This window comes from Coenobita brevimanus, chromosome 57 (assembly GCF_032717465.1).
Source record: "Coenobita brevimanus isolate Jiangsu-jjx chromosome 57, ASM3271746v2, whole genome shotgun sequence".
NCBI classification, from domain to species: Eukaryota; Metazoa; Arthropoda; class Malacostraca; order Decapoda; family Coenobitidae; genus Coenobita; species Coenobita brevimanus.
Genome location: NC_137010.1, coordinates 43,525,838 through 43,547,722, shown reverse-complemented (window position 1 = coordinate 43,547,722; position 21,885 = coordinate 43,525,838). Strand labels below are relative to the sequence as shown.

Below are 21,885 nucleotides of genomic sequence, written 5' to 3'. Positions count from 1 at the left end.
TTTAATTCCGTTCATCTGTTCCCTCGATGTTTCACTCCCTTAGTATCTCTTACCTACCCCTTCCCTCAGTCTCTCTCACTACCTCACACTTCTCTCTCCCTATGTCTGTGCCCACCTTTTTCACTCCCATCCCTCTCACTTCCACTCACTTATTCCATCTCCCTCCCGTTCCCTCCGCCCTTCTCCTTCCCACCCAGAGGCAGAGACCAATCTCCTTCCTGCCTTAATCCTGAGACCCATTAGTGGAATTCTAGACCTTAGTCTCAGTCAGGGTCAGGAAGAAACACATTGGTGTCCTGGCACTATGAAACGTTATGACCCTCGACCTTCAGTCTTGCCGAGCAGTACCACTCCCCCTTCCCCCCCCCCTAGAAAAGGCTATCATTCCCTACGACGAAGTCTAGTCTCTGTGATGGAAAGGATAATAACAGTGATTTGATCTAGTTTATATAATACTGAGAAATATTTCCTACATACTGATGAGCTCGGGGCCTCCCCTTCGTGCCTTCTTTGGCCAGGGACCTGGAGTTTGGGTACTAGACACCCCCTTCTGTCTGGGGTCGCTCTTTCTCTCTCACACTCCTCCCTCATTCTCTTTTGTCTCACTCCCATTCCACAGTCTCTCACATCCTCCCTCTCATTCATTCCGTCTCATTCCTCTCCTGGTTCTATCCAACTCCCCCAATCCTTCTCACTCTCTCCTCTCCTTTTCGCTGGTCATGCCCCTTTATTCTCCTCTATCTCCCTCACCACAGAGGCCGAGACCGACCCCTCTCCTGGCCTGACCATGCGAGCCATCGGTGGAATCATGGACCTGTATTTCTTCCTGGGTGACACCCCCTCCTCGGCCATCAAAGGTTATCTTGGGGCAGTGGGCTTTCCCATGTTGCCTCCTTACTGGGCCCTTGGATTCCAGTTGTGCAGGTGAGAAAGAGAGACCTTGTGTCATATATATGGCTATTCTGTTACGATGTAGGCACAAGATTAGCTAGATGCACCAGACTTATCTCAGACACATCCCAATCACGTCCTAAACGCACCCAAGCCGCACTTCCATTACCCCCCACCCTCGGCACCCTTCCCCATGAAGCCTGGATCCCATCCTTCAGGAAGATTCACGGACTCAGTCAGTGAGTGTCGCAGTTAGGCGCACACACTGGGTTTGTCCTCCTATCTGGGTGTGACAAAAACATCTCATCGTACTGACGAAGTTAACAATATCGAGAGGTGGTGAAGTGATAAGAAAGATGGACTATTCCCAAAAAGAGTACAAGTTTTATCCCAGGACTGTTATATATATATATATATATATATATATATATATATATATATATATATATATATATATATGTGTGTGTGTGTGTGTGTGTGTGTGTGTGTGTGTGTGTGTGTGTGTGTGTGTGTGTGTGTGTGTGTGTGTGTGTGTGTGTGTGTGTGTGTGTGTGTGTGTGTGTGTGTGTGTGTGTGTGTGTGTGTGTGTGTGTGTGTGTGTGTGTGTGTGGAGTGTATAGCGGTCGGGGGAGCAGACTAACTGATCATTGCGTGGTATTATGTTCGACAGAGGTGTAAAATTGATGGGTAAACAGAGGCAGGGAATGACAGGAGGATGCATTCCCTGCAATGAGAATAGAAAGTCGTCAGGAGAAAAAGAAACAGACGGATAAAGAAAGAAATGGAGGAGTTACTGAGAAGACTGAACTGGAGTAGAATGAGGAGGGGGAAGGCATGTGAGAGGTATTCACAGAAGAAATCTGCAGCACGTGAGACTGTGTGGAGTGAACAGAAAACGTAATGGGGTGAAAGGAAGAGCATGGTGAAATAAAGAGGTTAAACGAGCTGTGGAAGATAGTGCGAAAAAAGTCGATGAGGAGTTTAGCGGTAACCGAGTGCAAAATGGGGAGAACGAAAAAAAAAAAAATCTGTTTTGGAAGAAGGTCACAAAAGCAAAACAGGGTAATTAAGGAAGTAATGCAGGGGTGAAAGTTATAGATGGCAGAATGTTGGTGAAGGAAGGGGAGAAAATGAGTGGATGGAAAGAACATTTTCAGGAATTGTTGATATAGAGAACGGAAGTAGCGTAAGCTTAAATGGTTTGAGACTGGTTGGTAGAAGATTAGCGAGAAGGGAGGAAGAGGTCAGAAGGACTGAAGCTGTTGAGGCAATGAAGAAAGCCTAAATGGGGAAGTCCAGGAATTGGTGGAGTGTATGGCGAAATGCAGAAATACGGTTGATAAATAGTGACAGAATGGATATGGAAGATGTGCGGACTGGTCTTCCACCTACCCTACATACCTATCTCCAGCTTTACACACGTACGTTCTACCATATATACCTCCCATCTATCCTACACACTTACCCAGCATACCTGCCTCTTACCCTACATACCTGCCTCCTATCCTAAATACCTGCCTCCTACCCTACACACTTACCTTCTACCCTACACACGTAACTTCTGCATGCACTACCTTATGTACCTAATTCCTACACTACACACCTACCTTTTACCTTACACACCTGCCTACGACACTACGCGCCTAACCTCTGCATTACTGTACGCATCTTTTTTACACATCTGCTCTAATCACCTGCCCCCAGTTCTGTACACTTGTCTTATACCTGTACGTTACACTCTTGCCTCTTAACCTACACACCTGCCTACACATCCAACCCCTCACCCATCTCCATACATGCCCATCACACACGCTCTATTCACGTGCAATTTGCCGGCAGGTACGGCTACAACACCTTAGACAACCTGAAGGCGGCCGTCTCACGTACCCGTCGTAATGGACTCCCTCAGGTTAGTCCTGACTATCTATGTATGTATCTAAGTCTCTCTCTCTCTCTCTCTCTCTCTCTCTCTCTCTCTCTCTCTAATATCAGTCCTTGCATTATGTTAGTTTTTCTCACAAGGCTTTTGTCAGTTCTTTCCACAGGTCAGTGTTTGCCGTGTTTAAATCTTTTGGCAGGAAACATGTGGTTTAGTTTCAGCAGCAGAAATACCTTACCGATGCAGTTCCTCTTCCCGCTGGTTTCTCTATATTTTCTAAGAATTGTTATGGTGGTAAATGATTATTAACCACTGATTTAGCTTTCGCTGTTGTTTTTATCAATGTTCATTTCGTTTCACTCTTGTTTATTCCTCAGGCTTAATGACAGACATTCTAAATCCTACTCAGATCTTGGGATGATTATTATTCCTAGCCTTACTTTACATATTCATAATCTACACTTAGTTAACTTAAGCTATCAAACCTAACATAACGATATAACGTAATCTAGTAAAAAAAAAAAAAAAAAAGCTAACCAAACTCAACCGCACCAAAGCTAACCAAACCAAGCCAAATCGAACCTAAACAAACCTAACCTAAACAAATCTAAATTGATCTTATTTATGCGTAAACTAATCCAGTCTGACCTAACCAACAGCTGATTTAACCAAACACACGGAAATGGAAAATCAAATGAATTTCTTTGCAGGTGAGTAACTCATAGTAAGTGTTGGCCATTACGCCCAAGAAACAACACGCACCGAGAAAGCAAAACAGATAAAAACAGGAAAAGAAAATTTTCACGAAGCAATTGTTAACCGCCATAAAAATAATTAATCAGGAAAATATGGAAGGAAACTGTAAGGATAAGAAGTGAACTGGTAAGATTTTTCTGCTGCTTGAATTAAACAGTATATTTACCGTTTTTGTTAATGTCAGCTTTCGTCTTATTGCCTTTTAGTTTACAGCAGTTCTTGCCATACGTCAGTTTTCGCAGTATGTGTTTTTGCCATATGTCAGTTTTTTCTCTGTATGGCAATTTTTCCCATATAATCTTTAGCCTGTTACTCTCTTGAACCTGAGGTTGTAATTTTCATATTCTTGCTGCTGCCAAGCGATTTTTATTTAGCTTTGAGGTTGATCTCTCTTGAAGGAGTTAAAGAAGGCTAAATTTAACCCCTCCAGTCTGAAAAATCTAATCCCAAGGCGAAAGAAAGCGTCTAAGAGATAGCAAGAATAAATTAAAGCCAACATCCCAAGGCTGAAGGAGTTAACCACAGCTGTTCTATTTTTGTGTTTTTTATCCTACCTGATCCATTTATAATTGTTGAAAACTGAGGTACTATGATGATGATGATGATGATGACGATGCTGCTGCTGTTGCTGCTGCTGCTGCTGCTGTTGCTGCTGCTGCTGATGATGATGATGATAAAGACGTTTTCTGGTTTTGGGTCCCTCCCACCCTATTAATAATACCGGGAACAGGGTTAGCTTGATGATAATGAAGATGTTGATGGTTAAACTTTGCTTTTCCCCCCTCTCCTTTTTCTGGATCCTGTACACTTAATTTGCAAAAGTAAGAACAAAGCATGATCGTAATGGTGATGGTGCTCTGATTTTGGACCCCCTCCCCCGTTTTTCTGTTTTACCATCCTGTCCATCAGTAGATAACAATGGGGACGGAGACAGCTTGATGTTACAAGTGTTAATAGTTTGACCCGGGCTCGCAAAGCCAAAGGGTTGACACACACACACACACACACACACACACACACACACACACACACACACACACACACACACACACACACACACACACACACACACACACATATATATATATATATATATATATATATATATATATATATATATATATATATATATATATATATATATATATACAACAACATATCAAAGGCTAAGGTCACAGAGGTAGATCAGTGTTTGACCTAGCAATTTCACCTTGAATGGTTCGTATTCGATTTACATCAAACTTAATGAAGGTGATGAGGGTAAGGCAAGAACGAACAGATGTATTTTAAGAAAAGTCAGTCAAAGGTCAGTGTCACATGGCAAGGCCAAACTTGACCCGTCTGTTTGTGTGTGAATAAAATTGACTAAGACAGTTTTTATCTGATCTGGACCAAACTTAATGGAATGGTTGAAGATCAGCTAATGGTTCGACCTACTGCTTTCCCTAACACTGAGGCAAAGGTCACGCAATGTCGACTTAAACAGTCTTTATCCGATTTTAACCAAATTTTTTGGAAGGTTTAAGGGTAAGGCAAAGCTAAAGGGATTCGATTTTCGGAACGATCAGTCAGAAGTAAAGGTCACGGGGAGAAGTTAAAGACCAAGGTCACACGGAGAAGTCAAAACCAAGGTCACTGGGCAAGGTCAACCTATCTGTACTAAAGCTGATGGAGGGGTATGTGATCATTTAATGAAGTAATTTGAGTATGAGAGCCACTGGCCGAAGATCGAGGTCATAGAGCAAGGTCAAATATTTGGCCATAAGTCCAGGTAAGCGCGGGTTTTGCATTCTTAGTGGTTTTTCGGTTAATTTTGTGTTTTCCCCTTTTCCTGTTTTTCGGTCCTGTCTATTTATAAGCATGTCAGTAAACATAGCATGATGATGATGGTGGTGATGATGGTATAATAATGTATTTTCCATCTTCCTGTTTCTGGCTCCCATCCATCTCGTTTATGATAGTGGTAACAAGGTTAATATTATTATTATTATGACGTTCAGAGTTTTCGTACTTGTTTTTCTTTTCTATATTAGTGGAAAAATAGTTAGCATGAGTTTTATAATGGTAATGAGTGAACGTTTTATGTCTGGCAACTGGTTAATGGAATGAACTTAATAATGGAATTTGAATGTGATGTAATAAATATATTTGCTTTCTGTTCAATTAAAGCTCTAAACTGTAAATATCCGCCTAAAAATTTTGTTAATTCACCTTTTGTAGAATAAGTGTTTGCTCATATGCTCAAATATACAGTATATTGTGCATCCATTGCACATTACATATTCTTCCTAATATATGCTTTAAAAAATTACCCAAGAAAAACTCATTTTTTATTCAAATTTCTTACAAGCCTCACTATTCACTTCCAAAGCCTTCTCACACATGTACCCGTACGTAAAGCACCGGGTGGGGGTGGATCATTTCTCCAGCGAAGAATGTGATATTCCTTGGTCTTAAGAATCAAACTGCCTTTCAGACTTGTAAAACATGGCTTTATTACGTATATTAGATCTGTCTGTCCATGTCAGATGTGTGCAGGCTTACTGCTACAGTACATATGAGTACATACAAAATCAAATACTGCAGTCTAAGAGGTCATGTTCTGCCACTTTAACCCAGCTATCAACGTTGAAAGCCATTTAAGAACGCTATGATCACTAACAGCTGTAAAAACGGTATGTACCTTGTAAATCTTTAATATGTGGATTAATTTACAACAAATATCTCCAGTATTCCATCCATCATTAAACTCTTTGTTGGCCTTTCGGGAGTTCAGAGGCCAAGAGCTAAGTTATTCAGTCCATACGTTTATAGCGATAGTGCGGAGTTGCTCGTCCATCAGTGGCATTACGTATGCAACAAACTCCCAATCAGTCGTCGGATTTAAACACTTACGCGTCACATCCTGTTGGAACATCTTTGCTTACTAGATCACCCGGCGCTACTTTGTTGGTTATGTGGTTGCCACGTAGCGTAGTAAATAGTTTCTTACAGTAGAGGAATCCGTTTAGTTTGTCACTACGTAACATCACATGGAGTGAGTGGATGGCGGTGCATCCACCTACCTCATGGTTGTCCAACAAGTGGTGGATGCATCTCTTGGTGCATGGAGTCTCAACAGGAGGTGCGTAGACGGCTCCTAGGATGCAGCAATATTTTATACCTTGGTTGAATCCGATATTCGATAATCTATAATATAGAATATGTAATATAATTCGATTATGATATAGAGCTGTCACATCAAGCAGTTTTTCTTATGCAAGGAAGAAGGAACCAAAGGCCAGGAGCCCGCAAGATTGTTCCCTTCAAGAAAAAACAAAAACAGGATAACAGAGAGCCAAATTCAAGATTCGTTCATTTCGATGCCTGGACACATTGTTTGAAAGACTGGAGATCATAGGCAGTAGGAATTACAAACAGAAAGAGACAGTTCCAGAGCTGACCTGTTGCTTATATGAAGGACTGGGAGTAACAGTTAACTCTGTATTAAAGAGCTGGACAGAAAAGGGATGAGAGTTGGTTGCTAGACGGGTGCTACGTGCCCGCAATAGTGGTGAAGTGATTCAAGCAGGCAGTTCAGAGGAGAGGTGACATTGAAGTAGCGAAAGAAAAGAGACAAAGATGCAACAGTGAAACGAAAAGACAGAAGTTGGAGGGAGCCAGTAAGAGGAGGAGAGCTAATGAGACGAAAAACCTTTCACTCCACCTTGTTGAGAAGAGTTATTTCTGGGGAGCCTCCCCACACATGAGAGTTGTATTCTACGCAGGGGTGAATGAAACCCGTGTATAAAGTCAACAACTTCGACTATCTTACTTCTATGATGGAACACATTCTATCCATTTCTCCTTTCTCTGAAATCTCCATTCCAGGAGATTTCAGTGTTCACCACCACCTTTGGCTCTCCTCTCCTTTCACTGATCCACCTGGTGAACAAGCCTACATCTTTCCTATCCTTAATGACCTAGAGCAGCTTGTACAGCACCCTACCCGTATCCCTGACCACCTTGGAGAGGGCTCCAACATACTTGACCTCTTCCTTACAACTAATCCTTCTGCTTACACTGTTAACCTTTCCTCTCCGTTGGGCTCCTCCGATCACAACCTTATTACCTTAACCTGTCCTATCGCTCCGGTACGCCCTGTGGACCCTCCAAAGAATCGTCGTCTGTGGCATTTTGGAGCCGCAGATTGGGAGGCCCTCAGGCAGTACTTCTTTGATTTTCCGTGGAATGATTATTGCTTCCATGGCCAGGAGCCATCTGAGTGTCCCTTGCGTATTACAGAGGTTATTCTCTAGGGTATGGAAGCATACATTCCCTTCTCATATACTTTGACTAATGCAAGAAAGCCTTGGTTTAATCACACTTGTTCTAATGCTGTCCACAACAAGGAGAGGGCCTATAAAAGGTACTGGAGCCAACCCACCCACGAATCACATCTTCTTTATGTTTCTGCCTGGAATAGTGCTAAGTCTGTTCTTCGCTCTCCTAAAAATAATGTCATCCGTACTAAATGCTCTCAACTCTCCAACTGGAATTCTTCCTGCTTCTTCTGGCACCTTGCCAAAATCCTTTCTAACAACTTCACCTCATCATCCTTCCCTTATCTTTTCTGTTCTGATGGCTATGTAGCTATTTCTTCTACTGATAAAGCATGTGTCCTTGCTCAGACCTTCTCCTTCATTTCCACCTTAGATGATTCTGGTGCTGTTCCTCCATCATTAACCCCCTCAGACTTCATCATGGCTGACATTAAAATTTCTTTAGCTGATGTATTTTCTGCCATCACTGGCCTCAATACTAAGAATGCATATGGGCCTGATGGAGTCCCTCCTTTTGTCCTTAAGAACTGTACCTTCTGTGCTTACATCCTGCCTAGGTAAACTCTTACGTCTTTGTCTGTCAACTTGTACCTTTCCTTCTTGCTGGAAGTTTGCTCTCATTCAACCAATCACAGAGAAGGGTGACCATTCCGAACTCTCTAACTATCATTCAGTTTCTTTAACATCATGTGTCTCAAAAGTTTTCGAGTCAATTCTTCATAGGAAAATTTTAAAGCATCTTTCCAATCAAAACCTTCTTTTTGATCGTCAGTATGGGTTCCGTCAGGGACGCTCCACTGGCGATCTTGTCACATACCTTTCAGACTCCTGGTCATCCTCATTTCGGGACTTTGGCGAAAGCTTTGCCATTGCACTTGACATCTCAAAGACTTTTGATCGAGTCTGGCATAAATCTTTAATTTCCGAACTGCCCTCTTACGGTTTCTATCCTTCTATTTGTGTCTTCATCTATAGCTTCCTTTCTGGTCGTTCTATACCCGCTGTTGTAGACGGCCATCGTTCTTTTCCTAGATCTATCAACAGTGGTGTTCCTCAGGGCTTTGTCCTATCACCAACTCTATTCTCTTTATTCATCAATGATCATCTAAGCTGTACATCTAACCCTGTCCACTCGTACGCTGATGATTCCACCCTTCACCTTTCCATTCGGTTCCTGCAGCATCCATCCCAGGAGTTACTTCAACAAACAAGGGATGAGGCTATGGCACACCTAATGTCTGACTTGGCTCGTATCTCTGACTGAGGTAAAAATAATCTTGTTGTTTTTATTGCATCAGAAGCTCCGTTTTTACACCCATCAACCGACACAATCTTCCACAGGAGTACCCATTATTGTTTACTAATATCCAGCTCAATCCTGCATCATCCTATGTAAACATGCTTGGGGTTTCATTCACACGGGACATATCTTGGAAAGATCATATTGCATCTCTTGCAAAATCTGCTTCCCAGAGATTAGGTGTGTTAAGGCGACTCCGTACCTTCTTTACCTCTGCACGGTTGTTGACTTTATACAGGAGTTTTATTCGCCCCTGTTTAAAGTACAACTCTCATGTGTGGGGAGGCTCCCCACATACAGCTCTTCTCAGTACGATGGAGTCGAAGGCTTTTCGTCTCATAACTTTCCTCCTCTTACTGGCTCTCTTCAACCTCCGTCTCTTCACTGCACTGTTGCATCTTTATCTCTTTTCTATCGCTACTTCAATGATCACTGTTCCTCTGAACTGTCTGCATGCATTCCTCCACTTCTACGATGGGCACGTAGCACCTGTCTAGCAGCAAACTCTCATCCTTTTCTGTCCAACTCTCTAATGCAAGAGTTAACCGTTACTCCCAGTCCTTTATTTATGCAACAGGTCAACTCTGGAACTGTCTCCCTCTGCCTGTATTTCCTACTTCCTATGATCTCCAGTCTTTCAAATGCAGTGTGTCCAGGCATCTCGACATGAACTGATCTTGAATTTGGCTCTCTTTCGTATTGTTTTTGTTTTTTCTTGGAAGGAACGGTTTGCGGGCTCCTGGCCTTTCGTTTCTTCTTTCTTGTATTTCAAAAAAAAAAAGAAAAAATGTGCAGGGGTAAAGAAGGCACGGAGTTGGCTAATTGCACCTAATCTCTTGGAAGCAGATTTTACAAGGAATGTAATGTGATCTTTCCAAGAAAAGTCCCGAGAGAATGAAACCCCAAGCAAGTTTAAGCATGATGTAGGATTAAGCTGGATATTATTAAACATTAGTGGGTACTCCTGTGGAAGATTTTGTTGGGTAGATAGGTTAAGAACTGAGTTTTTGATGCATTAAAAACAACAAGATTACGTTTATCCCTGTCAGAGATATGATCCAAGTCTGACATTAGATGTGCCATAGCCTCATCCCCTGTTTGTTGAAGTAACTGCTGAGATGGATGCTTCAGGAAGCGAATGGAAAGGTGAAGGTTGGAGTCATCAGCGTAGGACTGGATAGGGTTAGATGTACAGATTAGAAGGTAATTGATGAATAAAGGAAGAGTTGGTGATAGGACATGATAGGACAGAGCCCTGAGGAACAACACTATTGATAGCTCTAGAAGATCGGTGGCCGTCTACAACAGCAGCTATAGAACGACCAGAAAGGAAGTTAGAGATCAAGGCACAGATGGAAGGATAAAAACCGTAAGAGGGCAGTTTGGAAATTAAAGATTTATACCAGACTCGATCCTAAGCCTTTGAGATGTCAAGTGCAATGGCAAAGATTTCGCCAAAGTCTCGAAAGGAGGATGACAAGGAACCTGAAAGGTAGGTGAGAAGATCGCCAGTGGAGTGTCCCTGGCGGAACCGGTACTGACGATAAGTAAGAAGGTTGTGATGGGGAAGATGCTTAATTTTTATCTTTTTGTTAACAATAGAATATAAAACTATCGAAACACTGCATGTTAATGCAATTGAGCGATAGTTAAATGGGAATGGTCACCCTTCTTCGGGACAGGCTGAATGAGAGCAAACTTCCAGCAAGAAGGAAAGGTACAAGTTGACAGACAATGGTGAAAGAGTTTACCTTGGCAGGGAGTATGCACAGTAACACAGTTCTTGAGGACAACATGAGGGACCTCGTCAGGCCCATATGCCTTGTTAATACTGAGGCCAGTGATGGCTAAAAATACATTAATTGAAGAAATTTTAATGTCAGCCACGAGGAAGTCAGAGGAAGGGAAGTGATGGAGGAACACCACAGAAATCGCTTAAGGCGGAAAGGGAAGAGAAAGTCTGAGCGAGGAGATCTGCTGTATCAGTTCAAGAAATGTAGTAGCTTCAGAGCCATCAGAGTGGAAAAGAGGAGGGAAAGATGATGAAGTAAAGTTGTTAGAAAGGCTTTTGGCAAGGTACCGAAAGGAGCGGGAAGCATGAGTTGGAGAGTTTAGAGCATTTAGTATGAATGAAATTATTTTTATATAGCAGAGCGAAGAACAGTCTTAGCAGGATTCTGGGCAGAAGCATAAGAGAGATGATTTTCATGGATGGATTTGCTCCGGAACCTTTTGTAGGGCTTCTCCTTGTGGGCAGCATTAGGACAAGCGTGATTAAACTGAGGCTTCTTGCTACCCCCCTTTTGTCGCTACTTACGTATGTGAGACCGGCTTCTCCACTCTTCTGAACATAAAATCTGATTATAGGAACCACCTCGACTGTCAACATGACATGTGCTTGGCGCTTTTAACCACTCTTCCATGTTTCAAATTGCTCATGAGCAAAATGCAAAACCAGAAGTCGCACTGTAGTGTATGTTTTTTCTGCTAAACCTAAAGGATTCACATGTTTTAATAACTTCAGCCAGTGAAGATTTTTTTTTCACACTTTCAAATATATACATACTTTTATGTTTCCAGAGTGCGTAGTTGAGTTCTACAGATTTACAGTAAACTGCGAAATTTCTGGACGCTATGACAACTTTTTTTTAAAGTTAAAAAAAAAATGAGATGGGGTGTGTACAGTAGGTTGGGATACATTTGGTCTGGGGTTGGAGAAGCTAAATAAAAGGTTAGACCACCCTGACCTGTCACACCTTTAAAGTGCGCTATGCATTGAATTATAGTATGTCCTAGACAGCACGTAATATATGCTGACATGTAAAAAACGCTAGGTTTGTTAATCCTTTTCTATCAAATGATGCACATTGTATTTCCGTGTTGCTGTGCCCAGGTTATTTTATTTAACTTAGGAATGTTTCTTTAGTTGGAAATCTCTCTCTCTCTCTCTCTCTCTCTCTCTCTCTCTCTCTCTCTAGGGGAATAGCACCGTCATGGCAAGACTGAAATGAAAGATAAGTCACCAGAGTTCAGGAAGGCCTAATCTGATGCCTGGCGACGGTCATGTGGACAGACAAATTTCTCCGAAGTATCAGTCTTTCTTTAGACAACGACACGCAACCGTCTAATTTAAAATCCAGGTGTCTATTGCATTTCTAGGCAAGGTATTAAACTGGGTCATATTTTTGCAGGATGTGCAGTACGCAGATATTGACCACATGGACCGCAGGATGGACTTCACCTACGACAAGGTCAGTTGGGCGGGCCTACCAGACTACATCAGGGAGGTCAAAAAAACAGGCTTGAGGTTCATAATTATTCTTGACCCCGCCATCAATGCCGAGGTTAGTGGATTTCTTGATCGTTACATCTTTCCTTATTAATAATTTTTCTTAATGCGGTATGCCTGTTAATAGCGAAGATAAATACCCTGCACAAATTCCCTATATGATATGAACAGCATATTCATTACTGTAGACACGAGATCATAAAGCGAAAGCCAGGCACCGATTTTTGGCAGTCATTAGCAACCTTTAAGGCGTCATTATTGTGTTCAATCTCTCTCTCTCTCTCTCTCTCTCTCTCTCTCTCTCTCTCTCTCTCTCTCTCTCTCTCTCTCTCTCTCTCTCTCTCACACACACACACACACACACACACACACACACACACACACACACACACACACACACACACACACACACACACACACACACACACACACACACACACACACACACACTCTATATCTCTAAATCTCTACATCTCTTGCAGCTGAGTGAGACAGAGTACCCGGTGCACGCCAGAGCCCTGGAGAAGGACGTGTACATTAAGTGGCCAGAGGAACAAGAGCCAAGTGAAAATTATGGAGCTGGTGACATTATGCTGGGATACGTGAGTTGCACTGGGGTGGGGATGGGATGGGGGTGGGTGCGTGCTGTGTTGGGCTGGGGTGGGAATGGGGTGGGATGAGTGGGACTAGACTTTATTTCGGGGTGGGTTGGGTGGAATTGGGGCCTGTTTTAGGTGATGAGTGTTTTGAGGTGCGATTTGTGTGCGGTGTGTTTTTTCCCTTGGGATGTGTGTAGCAGGTGTGAACTAGGTTGTGTGAGGTTTGGCTGAGGTTTGTGGCATTGGGGTGGGATGTGAAGGACAAATGGGAGTTGAATGAAGCGTGTAAGATTTGGGTCTATTCTCGAGAAGAATGAGAGGGACTGGGGCCTGTTTTAGGATGAGATGTGCGAGTTGAGAGTTTTACAGGGTTGAGGGTGGGGGATTCGTTTTGTGAGGATGTGTAGGACTATAGCCTGCTCTGGTTGGTACCGATATATGTGTGGTGCGTGTATACGTAGTTTAGTGGGATGTGTGGGACTGGGCTGAGTTGTATGGACTTTAGGGTATGCGGGGGGATTTAGATTGCTGTACCGGAATGTGTAAAGCTGAGTGGTTAGCTGGGGTAAGAGATTTCGTGATTTTGTCTTGGAATGTGTGATATTACAGTGACTAACTGGGAAATGCAGGGTTGGGAATAGTGATCTTATTAAGTATTATATTAAGTATTTTTTTTCTCCTTTGTTCATAGTGTGAAAGCCTAGGTGAGCTATGGCAGTTTCTCACCCCACACTGCTGCTCCACAAAAACCTCAAAAACTGATTACCTTTACAAAGAAGCAAAAGTATTTCCAATCAAGGGCCCATGAATGTGAGAGGCTGAGAGATCATCGGTTTTGCACAGGATCCACCCCATTCTTAATTATATGTATATGCTACACCTCTCCTTACCCATCGCTAAAGAGTTAAAAAATGAATAACGTCTTTATATTGCACACAGTGCCCCTTCCCAAAAAAATCCTCTTCCTCAACCCAGCCCAACTATATAAACACTTACACAACCATCAAGCATCCAAAAAAATCAGCCAAACAGCGTCTCACATAACCTATCCATCTCAAAAAGAAATGAATTCACATAGCCAGACTACTATGTGGCCATCAACATTCTTTATTTCAACCCTGACAAAAATTCAACTCTGAGATTACACTCTCTCCTCATTGTAACGCAAACCCTCATCTCAGCATCGCAACACACTCATTCATCCCATGCTCCGCACTGATAACACAGAAGAGCCTTCAGCAAATACCCCATCAAATGATACCTGGAAGCACTTAGCTAATGTAATTGGATTCCGGCAGTCCATCCAGTCACGTCCAGATGAGACCGTGGTGACAAGGACAAGAAGACCACACTGGTACACCACGCACACACTGCTCCACCACACCTTATAGCACACCATGCCTACTGCTACACCTCACCTGCTGTCATACCACACACACAGACTGCCACATTATACACAGTCCTATCACACACACTGCCACAGCAAACACACTACCACACCACACATACTACAACACCACGCCATACACACACACACACACACACACACACACACACACACACACACACACACACACACACACACACACACACACACACACACACACACACACACACACACACACACACACACACACACACACACACACACACACACACACACACACACACACACACACACACACACACACACACACATTTTCTACTCAGTTTAACTAATCTCTCCTGCTGCATCCCCGCCCCCTCGCTCATCAGTCTTCAGGTCTACCTACGTCCCGAAAATTTAAACAAAAACATTTCCGGAGTCAAAACCTCTTATTCTCTTATCTTTCACCCATCTCCCTCAATAAAAGGTGCTCTACATAATTTCTTATTTCTCATGCTTCCACCATTCATTTCCCATCTAATAATTCTGAAGCATGCTCTACAGACTTCTTGGTTCATGCATCCATCATCTTCCTAATTACTTCAAAATCGCGTATTACCCTCAACATAATTTAGTTGTTTCTTCCATCGTCATCTCATTCATACCGATGCTGTATTACTGTCTGCGATTCTTCTGTATTTACCCATGTATGAAGCCTTTCCATGTCCAAAATATCCAGCTCACCCACTTCCATCTAAGCCTTTTTTCATTAATCCCCCCACTCCATCTCTTGCTTGTTCTCATAACTCAGACTCCATAGGGTAGCTGCTACACAATACGTATTATTTTCTTCTCATTCAGACTCCAATCCTTTCCCTTGACTACCCAAATCACTATCCATGTTCCTCATTTATCTAACTGTTGTCCTGTCCCTCAACCGTCCAAGCTGTCATTCTTTACCTTAACTTTCCAGTTCCATATATTTTCTTTCATTATCCACTTCACATCTTCTACCTCAGTTATCCAAGACCCCTCATTCCAGCTCTATACTTTTTCTTTCATTATCCACTTCATACCCTCTACCTCAGTTATCCAAGACCTCCTCATTCCACCACTTGTTGATGCTCCTATCAGTTTCCTCAGTCATATAACGTCCATCATCTGTCTTCGTCATCCAAACATTAATCGTTCCCTAAATCGCCCGTCGTCAGTCTCCTTTCGTCTGAACATCGCTCACTCTTTTCTCCATATATCAATTCCTTATCCCCATAAACATGATCTCTCTCTCTCTCTCTCTCTCTCTCTCTCTCTCTCTCTCTCTCTCTCTCAACCTCCTCAACCTTTCCTTTCTGTCTATTTATCCATTCTTTTCCCTTCCTACAACCCCCATCTCCCTTTTCCTTCAGTCATCCGTCTACCCACACGTTCTTCTTTACCCAACGCTGCTGCTTTCCCCAAACCCCCTTCTCCAATTACTCTCCCTCCTACATCCTCCCACCAAGCCTTCGTTTCGCCCACGCCTCCCCATTTTATACACCACCCATTCACTGTTCCTCATTCGCTTCCATCTCTCCATCCACACCCACCTTCCTTCTCTTCTTGCATTCTTCATTTTATCTTCACATTTTCCACCTCATTTACTGACAAATTATACGCCCCATTTACCCTCGTCATTCATGCATCCTTCCTTCACTCCCACACACCTGACCCATTATTCATTTTCTCCCATTCCTAGAGTCTAAACACACACACACACACACACACACACACACACACACACACACACACACACACACACACACACACACACACACACACACACACACACACACACACACACACACACACACACACACACACTTTTTCTTTCAGTATCACTCTCATATCACATTTACACTACCTCATTACCACAGTCTTCCGCTTCCTATCTCCCTTCCCTGATTCCATATCCACACAGTTGAGTAACCTTAACCTTGCCCTTAGCACCGAAATTACCATTTTGGGTGATTATAACATACATAATATTGAATGGTTATTGCATTCTGCCAGGACTGACGACGCTGGTCTAGAGTGCGAGCGGTTTGCAGAATCGTTTAATCTCACCCGGCTGGTAAAGCAACCAACCAGAATACCTGATAATCCTGACCATAATGCCCATCTCTTGGATTTATTCTTGACAAATAATCCAGATCAATACAGGATAGAGGTACTGTCACCACTTGGCTCCTCTGACCACAATCTCATCAAAGCCTCATTAGTTAACCCTCCCACACCTCCCCGTTCTGAACCTGTCAGGATGACCCGATGGCACTTTGATAGGGCAAACTGGGATGGATTTAGAAATTATCTTGCTGACATTCCATGGCAGTCTTTCTTCTCTAATGATCCCAATTCTACCCAGTCCCACATTTGCGACTTAATACTAGCTGGTATGGATTTATTCATACCAAGTCAACAGTTCACTCTCTCCAAAATGGTTTGATGGCAACTGTGCCAGAGCAACAGCCCAAAAGTCATTAGCATATAACACTTACTTAAAATAAAAAACATCTGAAACACTCTCTCAATTTAAAATTGCTAGAAATCATGCAAAAGCTGTATTAAATCTAGCTAAATCAAACTTTCTTCAAAAGCAAGCATCAGAACTACTTAACAACCCTAATGACAATAGAATTCTGGTCAGCTCTTAATTCTTTCAATAATAACTTTAACAAGTCATCTTCCATTCCCCCACTAAAATGTTCAGATGGCAATATTACAAATGACCCGCGTGGGAAAGCTGATATTTTTGCCAGTACATTTGCCAGAAACTCTACCATAGACGATACCAGCCAGAATGTCCCAGTACTGGAACTTGATTCTCCCGAAATTGCCCCACTTAAAATACGACAAGATACGTAAAATCCATCCTAGACAATTTACCTACCAACAAAGCTCCAGGCCCAGATGTAATTCAGCCAATTGTTTTGAAAAAGTGTTCCCCTGAACTTGCCTCTGTACTAGCTAAATTATTCAGACTATGCATACGTAATTCTTTATTCCCAAATTCATGGAAGCCAATATCCACCCAATTCCGAAGAAAGGAAGTTCGTCTGACCCCTGTGATTACAGACCAATAGCTGTCACATCTTCTCTTGGTAAGGTATTTGAAACTTTAATTAATAAGCACATTGTTAAATATCTTGAATCCAACAACTTAATTAGTGATAGACAATATAGCTTTCGCCACGAAAGATCCACCACTGACATACTCAATCTCCTAACTCATACCATCCATTAATCAATTGACCTACATGGAGAAACTCATGCAGTAGCTCTTGATATTTCTAAAGGTTTCGACAGAGTATGGCACCGTTCTCTGCTGTCCACACTCCCTTGCTATGGACTAACGTCTATTGTTCCTTTGATTTCCTCATATCTTAGTGATAGGAAAATAAGAGTAAAAGTAGATGATGTATATTCCAATTTCCACTCAGTTAACGCCGGCGTGCCGCAGGGATCAGTTTAGGCGCCAACCCTATGCCTGGTTCATATTAATGATCTCTTATCTGTCACCCACAATCCAATCCACTCATACGCAGATGACTCAACACTACATAGTTCATTCACACTCAGACACCCATTTACAGAGTCTAATATCTCTACCTCTCAACTCAGTACAGCCATCTCCATAAATCAAGACCTATCTACGATCAGTGAATGGGGACAAAACAACCTTGTCTCTTTTAATGCTAGTAAAACTAAATATATACAATTTACTAATAAACAGATATTTGCCAGATTCGTACATTACCTTCAGTGCTACTAATATTCCCATCTCCAAAAGTATTGAATTCTTGGTGTCTCACTTAACAATGCCCTCAGCTGGATCTCTCATGTCAGATCACTTGCTAAAACCGCCTGAAAGAAACTTGGATTATTGTATAGAGTCCGTAACTTCTTCGCTGACGAGCAGTTAGCTATAATTTATAAGAGTCATGTGCGCTTTCAGCTTAAATATTGCTCACCCTTGTGGAATGGATGTGGAGAGGTTGCATTAAAACAATTAGACAAAATTCAGAATAAAACTGTGAGAATTATTAACAACCCTGCCATTACAAATAAACTACCTCCCTCAAGTAAGAAGGAATGTTGCCTCCCTTGCATTATTTTACAGATATTTTTTTGGCAAATGCTCGGACGAAGTTGCGTCCATGGTGCCACCTCTCCATGCCTTCCCTCGTGCTACACGGGCATCTGGTACGAGGTAGCGCTCATGACTGGAATGTCACTCAGCCATATTGCAGAACTTCTGCCTATCAGAATTCTTTCATTCTCCGAAATGCATCTCTCTGGAACTCGCTTCCCCAGAGTTGTTTCCCTCCAAATTTCAACCCACAGCTGATTAAGTCTAACTGTTACAGATATTTTATGAACAGAGGACATCAGTAATCTGGTGTATGGATTATTTTTTTTAATCATTTTTTTTCCTTCCTTCCGTTCTGTTAAAAAAAAAAAAAAAAAAAAAAAAACTATCATCCCCACTCACCCATTCTCTAAAAACTACCATCTTCCCCATAGCTTCCATTCCAGTTTCCCCATAACCCCCATCCCCACTCCCCATACAACCTTAGCCCGTCTCCACTCTCTTTCTCCTATCTCATACTCTCCACTGATCCATAACACAATCTCCACTTCCCATTAGCCCCCATCTCCCCACCTCTATTCACATATTGCCCTTTCTCCCCTCCCCCACTCACCCATAACCCCATCTCCACACCTCTACTCCTCCCTAACCTCCCTCTCTCCTCCCCTACTGCCCCATAACCTCATCTCCCCATTCCTCCTTACCCGATATCACCTTCCCCCTAAACGCTGACCCCTGCCCCTTCCATTCACCTGTAACTCCCATTTTTCCTTCCTCATTTATTGAATCTCATCTTCTCTCCCATTTTCACCCTTAATTCTCATCTCCACAATCACTTTACTTATAGGGCCTCTACTGATACCCCATCCCCCATTATCCTCACCCCTTCATTTTCGTAAGTCCACCCTTCACACTATCTCCACTCCCTCCACCACAGTCACCATTCCTTCATCCCCATCCACTTAAATTCATCTAATACACACTCCTCACACATCTGCAACTAACCGTCCTCACTATCTATGCCACCTTCCTAACTCCAATCTCTACACTCACTACCACACCTATTTCTCACTCCTAATTTCACCTAATCCCCACTCCCTCATAACGCCATCTCTGCTCCCCACTCCTCAGTAATTATCATCATCTGTACCCCACTCACCAGTAAGACCCCATTATTGCTCTCCAGTCCTCATATTTCACCTCATCTCAATTCCCCGCAATTCAAAATTCATTTCATCCTCACTTTCCCACTCAATCAAACCATAACCCCACTCATAATTCCCTTCTCCATGTATTCATAATGTCCACTCCCCCAAATCCTCATTTCCGCATAATTCGTACTCCCCGTAATCCCCAGTGCCTGTCTTCCCAGGTGTGGCCAGACAACCGTACTGCTTTTCCCGACTTCTTCCGCAACTCGACCCATGTGTGGTGGAGCGACGAGATACACTTGCTTTACAAGGACATTGAGTTTGATGGACTGTGGATCGTGAGTATACTATAGGTTCATTTGGCTTTGTGTATGTGTGTGTGTGTGTGTGTGTGTGTGTGTGTGTGTGTGTGTGTGTGTGTGTGTGTGTGTGTGTGTGTTGCAGGAATAGGCTATCACGCACCTGTTATACACTTTCCAGTTGTGTTTTACGGGCCTTGATGGGCAATTGATGCACAGGGCTGAGGGACGCCACTTCCTGTCGCAAGAGAAGTAACCCGCCCCCACCCAATGCTTCACACACACGGGTAAAGTTGCGGAAGACTTTTGGGAGACGCTGCAAAGTCCTACACATATATGTCCTTGGGTGAAAATTGAATGTGGAATTATTTATTAGTAAGGCTGTGTTTGTGGGCGAAAATCTTACGTCATCCAGGAGTACTCGACTTGTGTGAAGCCGTGAGAACACTCTTATGATGATGATGATGATGGTGGTGATAGAAGCTAGTCATGGTGTTTTGTAATTGTCTAGTAGAATTATTGTGACTGCGTATTATGATTGTGATGTAACCGTAGTAATTATTCCCTCTCTTCTCTCTTCCACAGATAATGAACAAATATCGAAATTACGCTAGGAACTTTCGTCTTGATTAATGTGGCTATTACGTTAGCAATGCCATGTATGATTCAGCCACAAATTTGACGGCTTGAGTAATGAGTGTGTGGATGTGTGGTCCATTTCATTAAACGCTTTGTTTTTGAAGGCGTCTGCCTTCATTTTATTTTCTCTACCTCTAAATTTCTTCCATCCCACTGACATAGAGGAAAATTGAGTGTTGGTGATGATGATGATGATTCTTGTATAGAGTATCTGTGATTTCCTATTTCTGGTTCCATTTGTCCGTCCCATGGAGCAGAGGGAAATTAGGTGATGATGATTAAGATGCTGATGATGATTTTTCTCCTGTTTTTTCTGGCTTTCTCTTCCTGCATCTGGGTCCCTCCTCCCAATTTGCTGTAATAGAGGAAAACTTGGTTGGGATGCTTCTCTCTCTCTCTCTCTCTCTCTCTCTCTCTCTCTCAAGTACCGAGATATGAGGCGATGATGATGATGATAATGATGATGATGGATTACTGCTGTCTGTTATAGCTATCCTTCCTCGCGATACTCATAGATCTGGCGGAATACAGTAACCACATACAGTCAACAAGAGAGGCATCATTATCTCATCAGATGCATTGATACTGGACGTGAGCGATGCGTTTCCATACGGATCACTAGATTTGGATATTTTGAGTTGCTTAGAATCCAATGTCCGTCAATGGCGCTCCACCAAACACTCACCTTGAGGTATCTTCTGAGTTGTGGAATCGTCTCAGTCTGCTGGTATGGGCGTGGATGTGGTAGTGGGAGCTGGAAATGATGAATGATGCAGGATAGACATTGATAACACTGACAGCGCCGCCTCTGCAACACACCAGAAATCAATCAGCGGAATGGAAGAAGGGTGTTCTTTGTGGACCACCCTGTATTTTTCCTGTAACTGGTGACATAATCGAAAAGTTACTGAACTGGTTATATAGTATCGTATTTCAAAGATTCCCGTCTTGTTTAAAAATGTAATTGCACCGAACCTACTTTTCAAAACTTTAATTTCTGACTGCAGTGAATGATACGAATATTTCAACTCTGTTCTGATTTAATTATCGTAAATACACTCTCCCTCACAAAATAATGATTACTGTCACAATGTGTGTGTGTGTGTGTGTGTGTGTGTGTGTGTGTGATAACAAATCCACCACACACACACACACACACACACACACACACACACACACACACACACACACACACATACGCAACACCATTTCGCTGGAAACATAAGCCGCAATCTCACACAGTCAATACCTCAGTGTCACACCCCGCA

The 21,885-nt window shown here is 42.6% G+C and overlaps 1 protein-coding gene across 1 annotated transcript in view; it reads left to right on the top strand.

The window, feature by feature from the left end:
- LOC145401975 (maltase-glucoamylase-like) overlaps window positions 1-21,885 on the top strand; it is a 261,779-nt gene that overhangs the window by 11,021 nt on the left and 228,873 nt on the right. Inside the window, exons 6-10 of the mRNA XM_080274078.1 lie at window positions 756-924; window positions 2,731-2,800; window positions 12,340-12,492; window positions 12,920-13,039; window positions 19,901-20,017. Coding sequence (XP_080130204.1) covers window positions 756-924; window positions 2,731-2,800; window positions 12,340-12,492; window positions 12,920-13,039; window positions 19,901-20,017 — 629 coding nt within the window. The remainder of the gene's footprint in view (window positions 1-755; window positions 925-2,730; window positions 2,801-12,339; window positions 12,493-12,919; window positions 13,040-19,900; window positions 20,018-21,885) is intronic.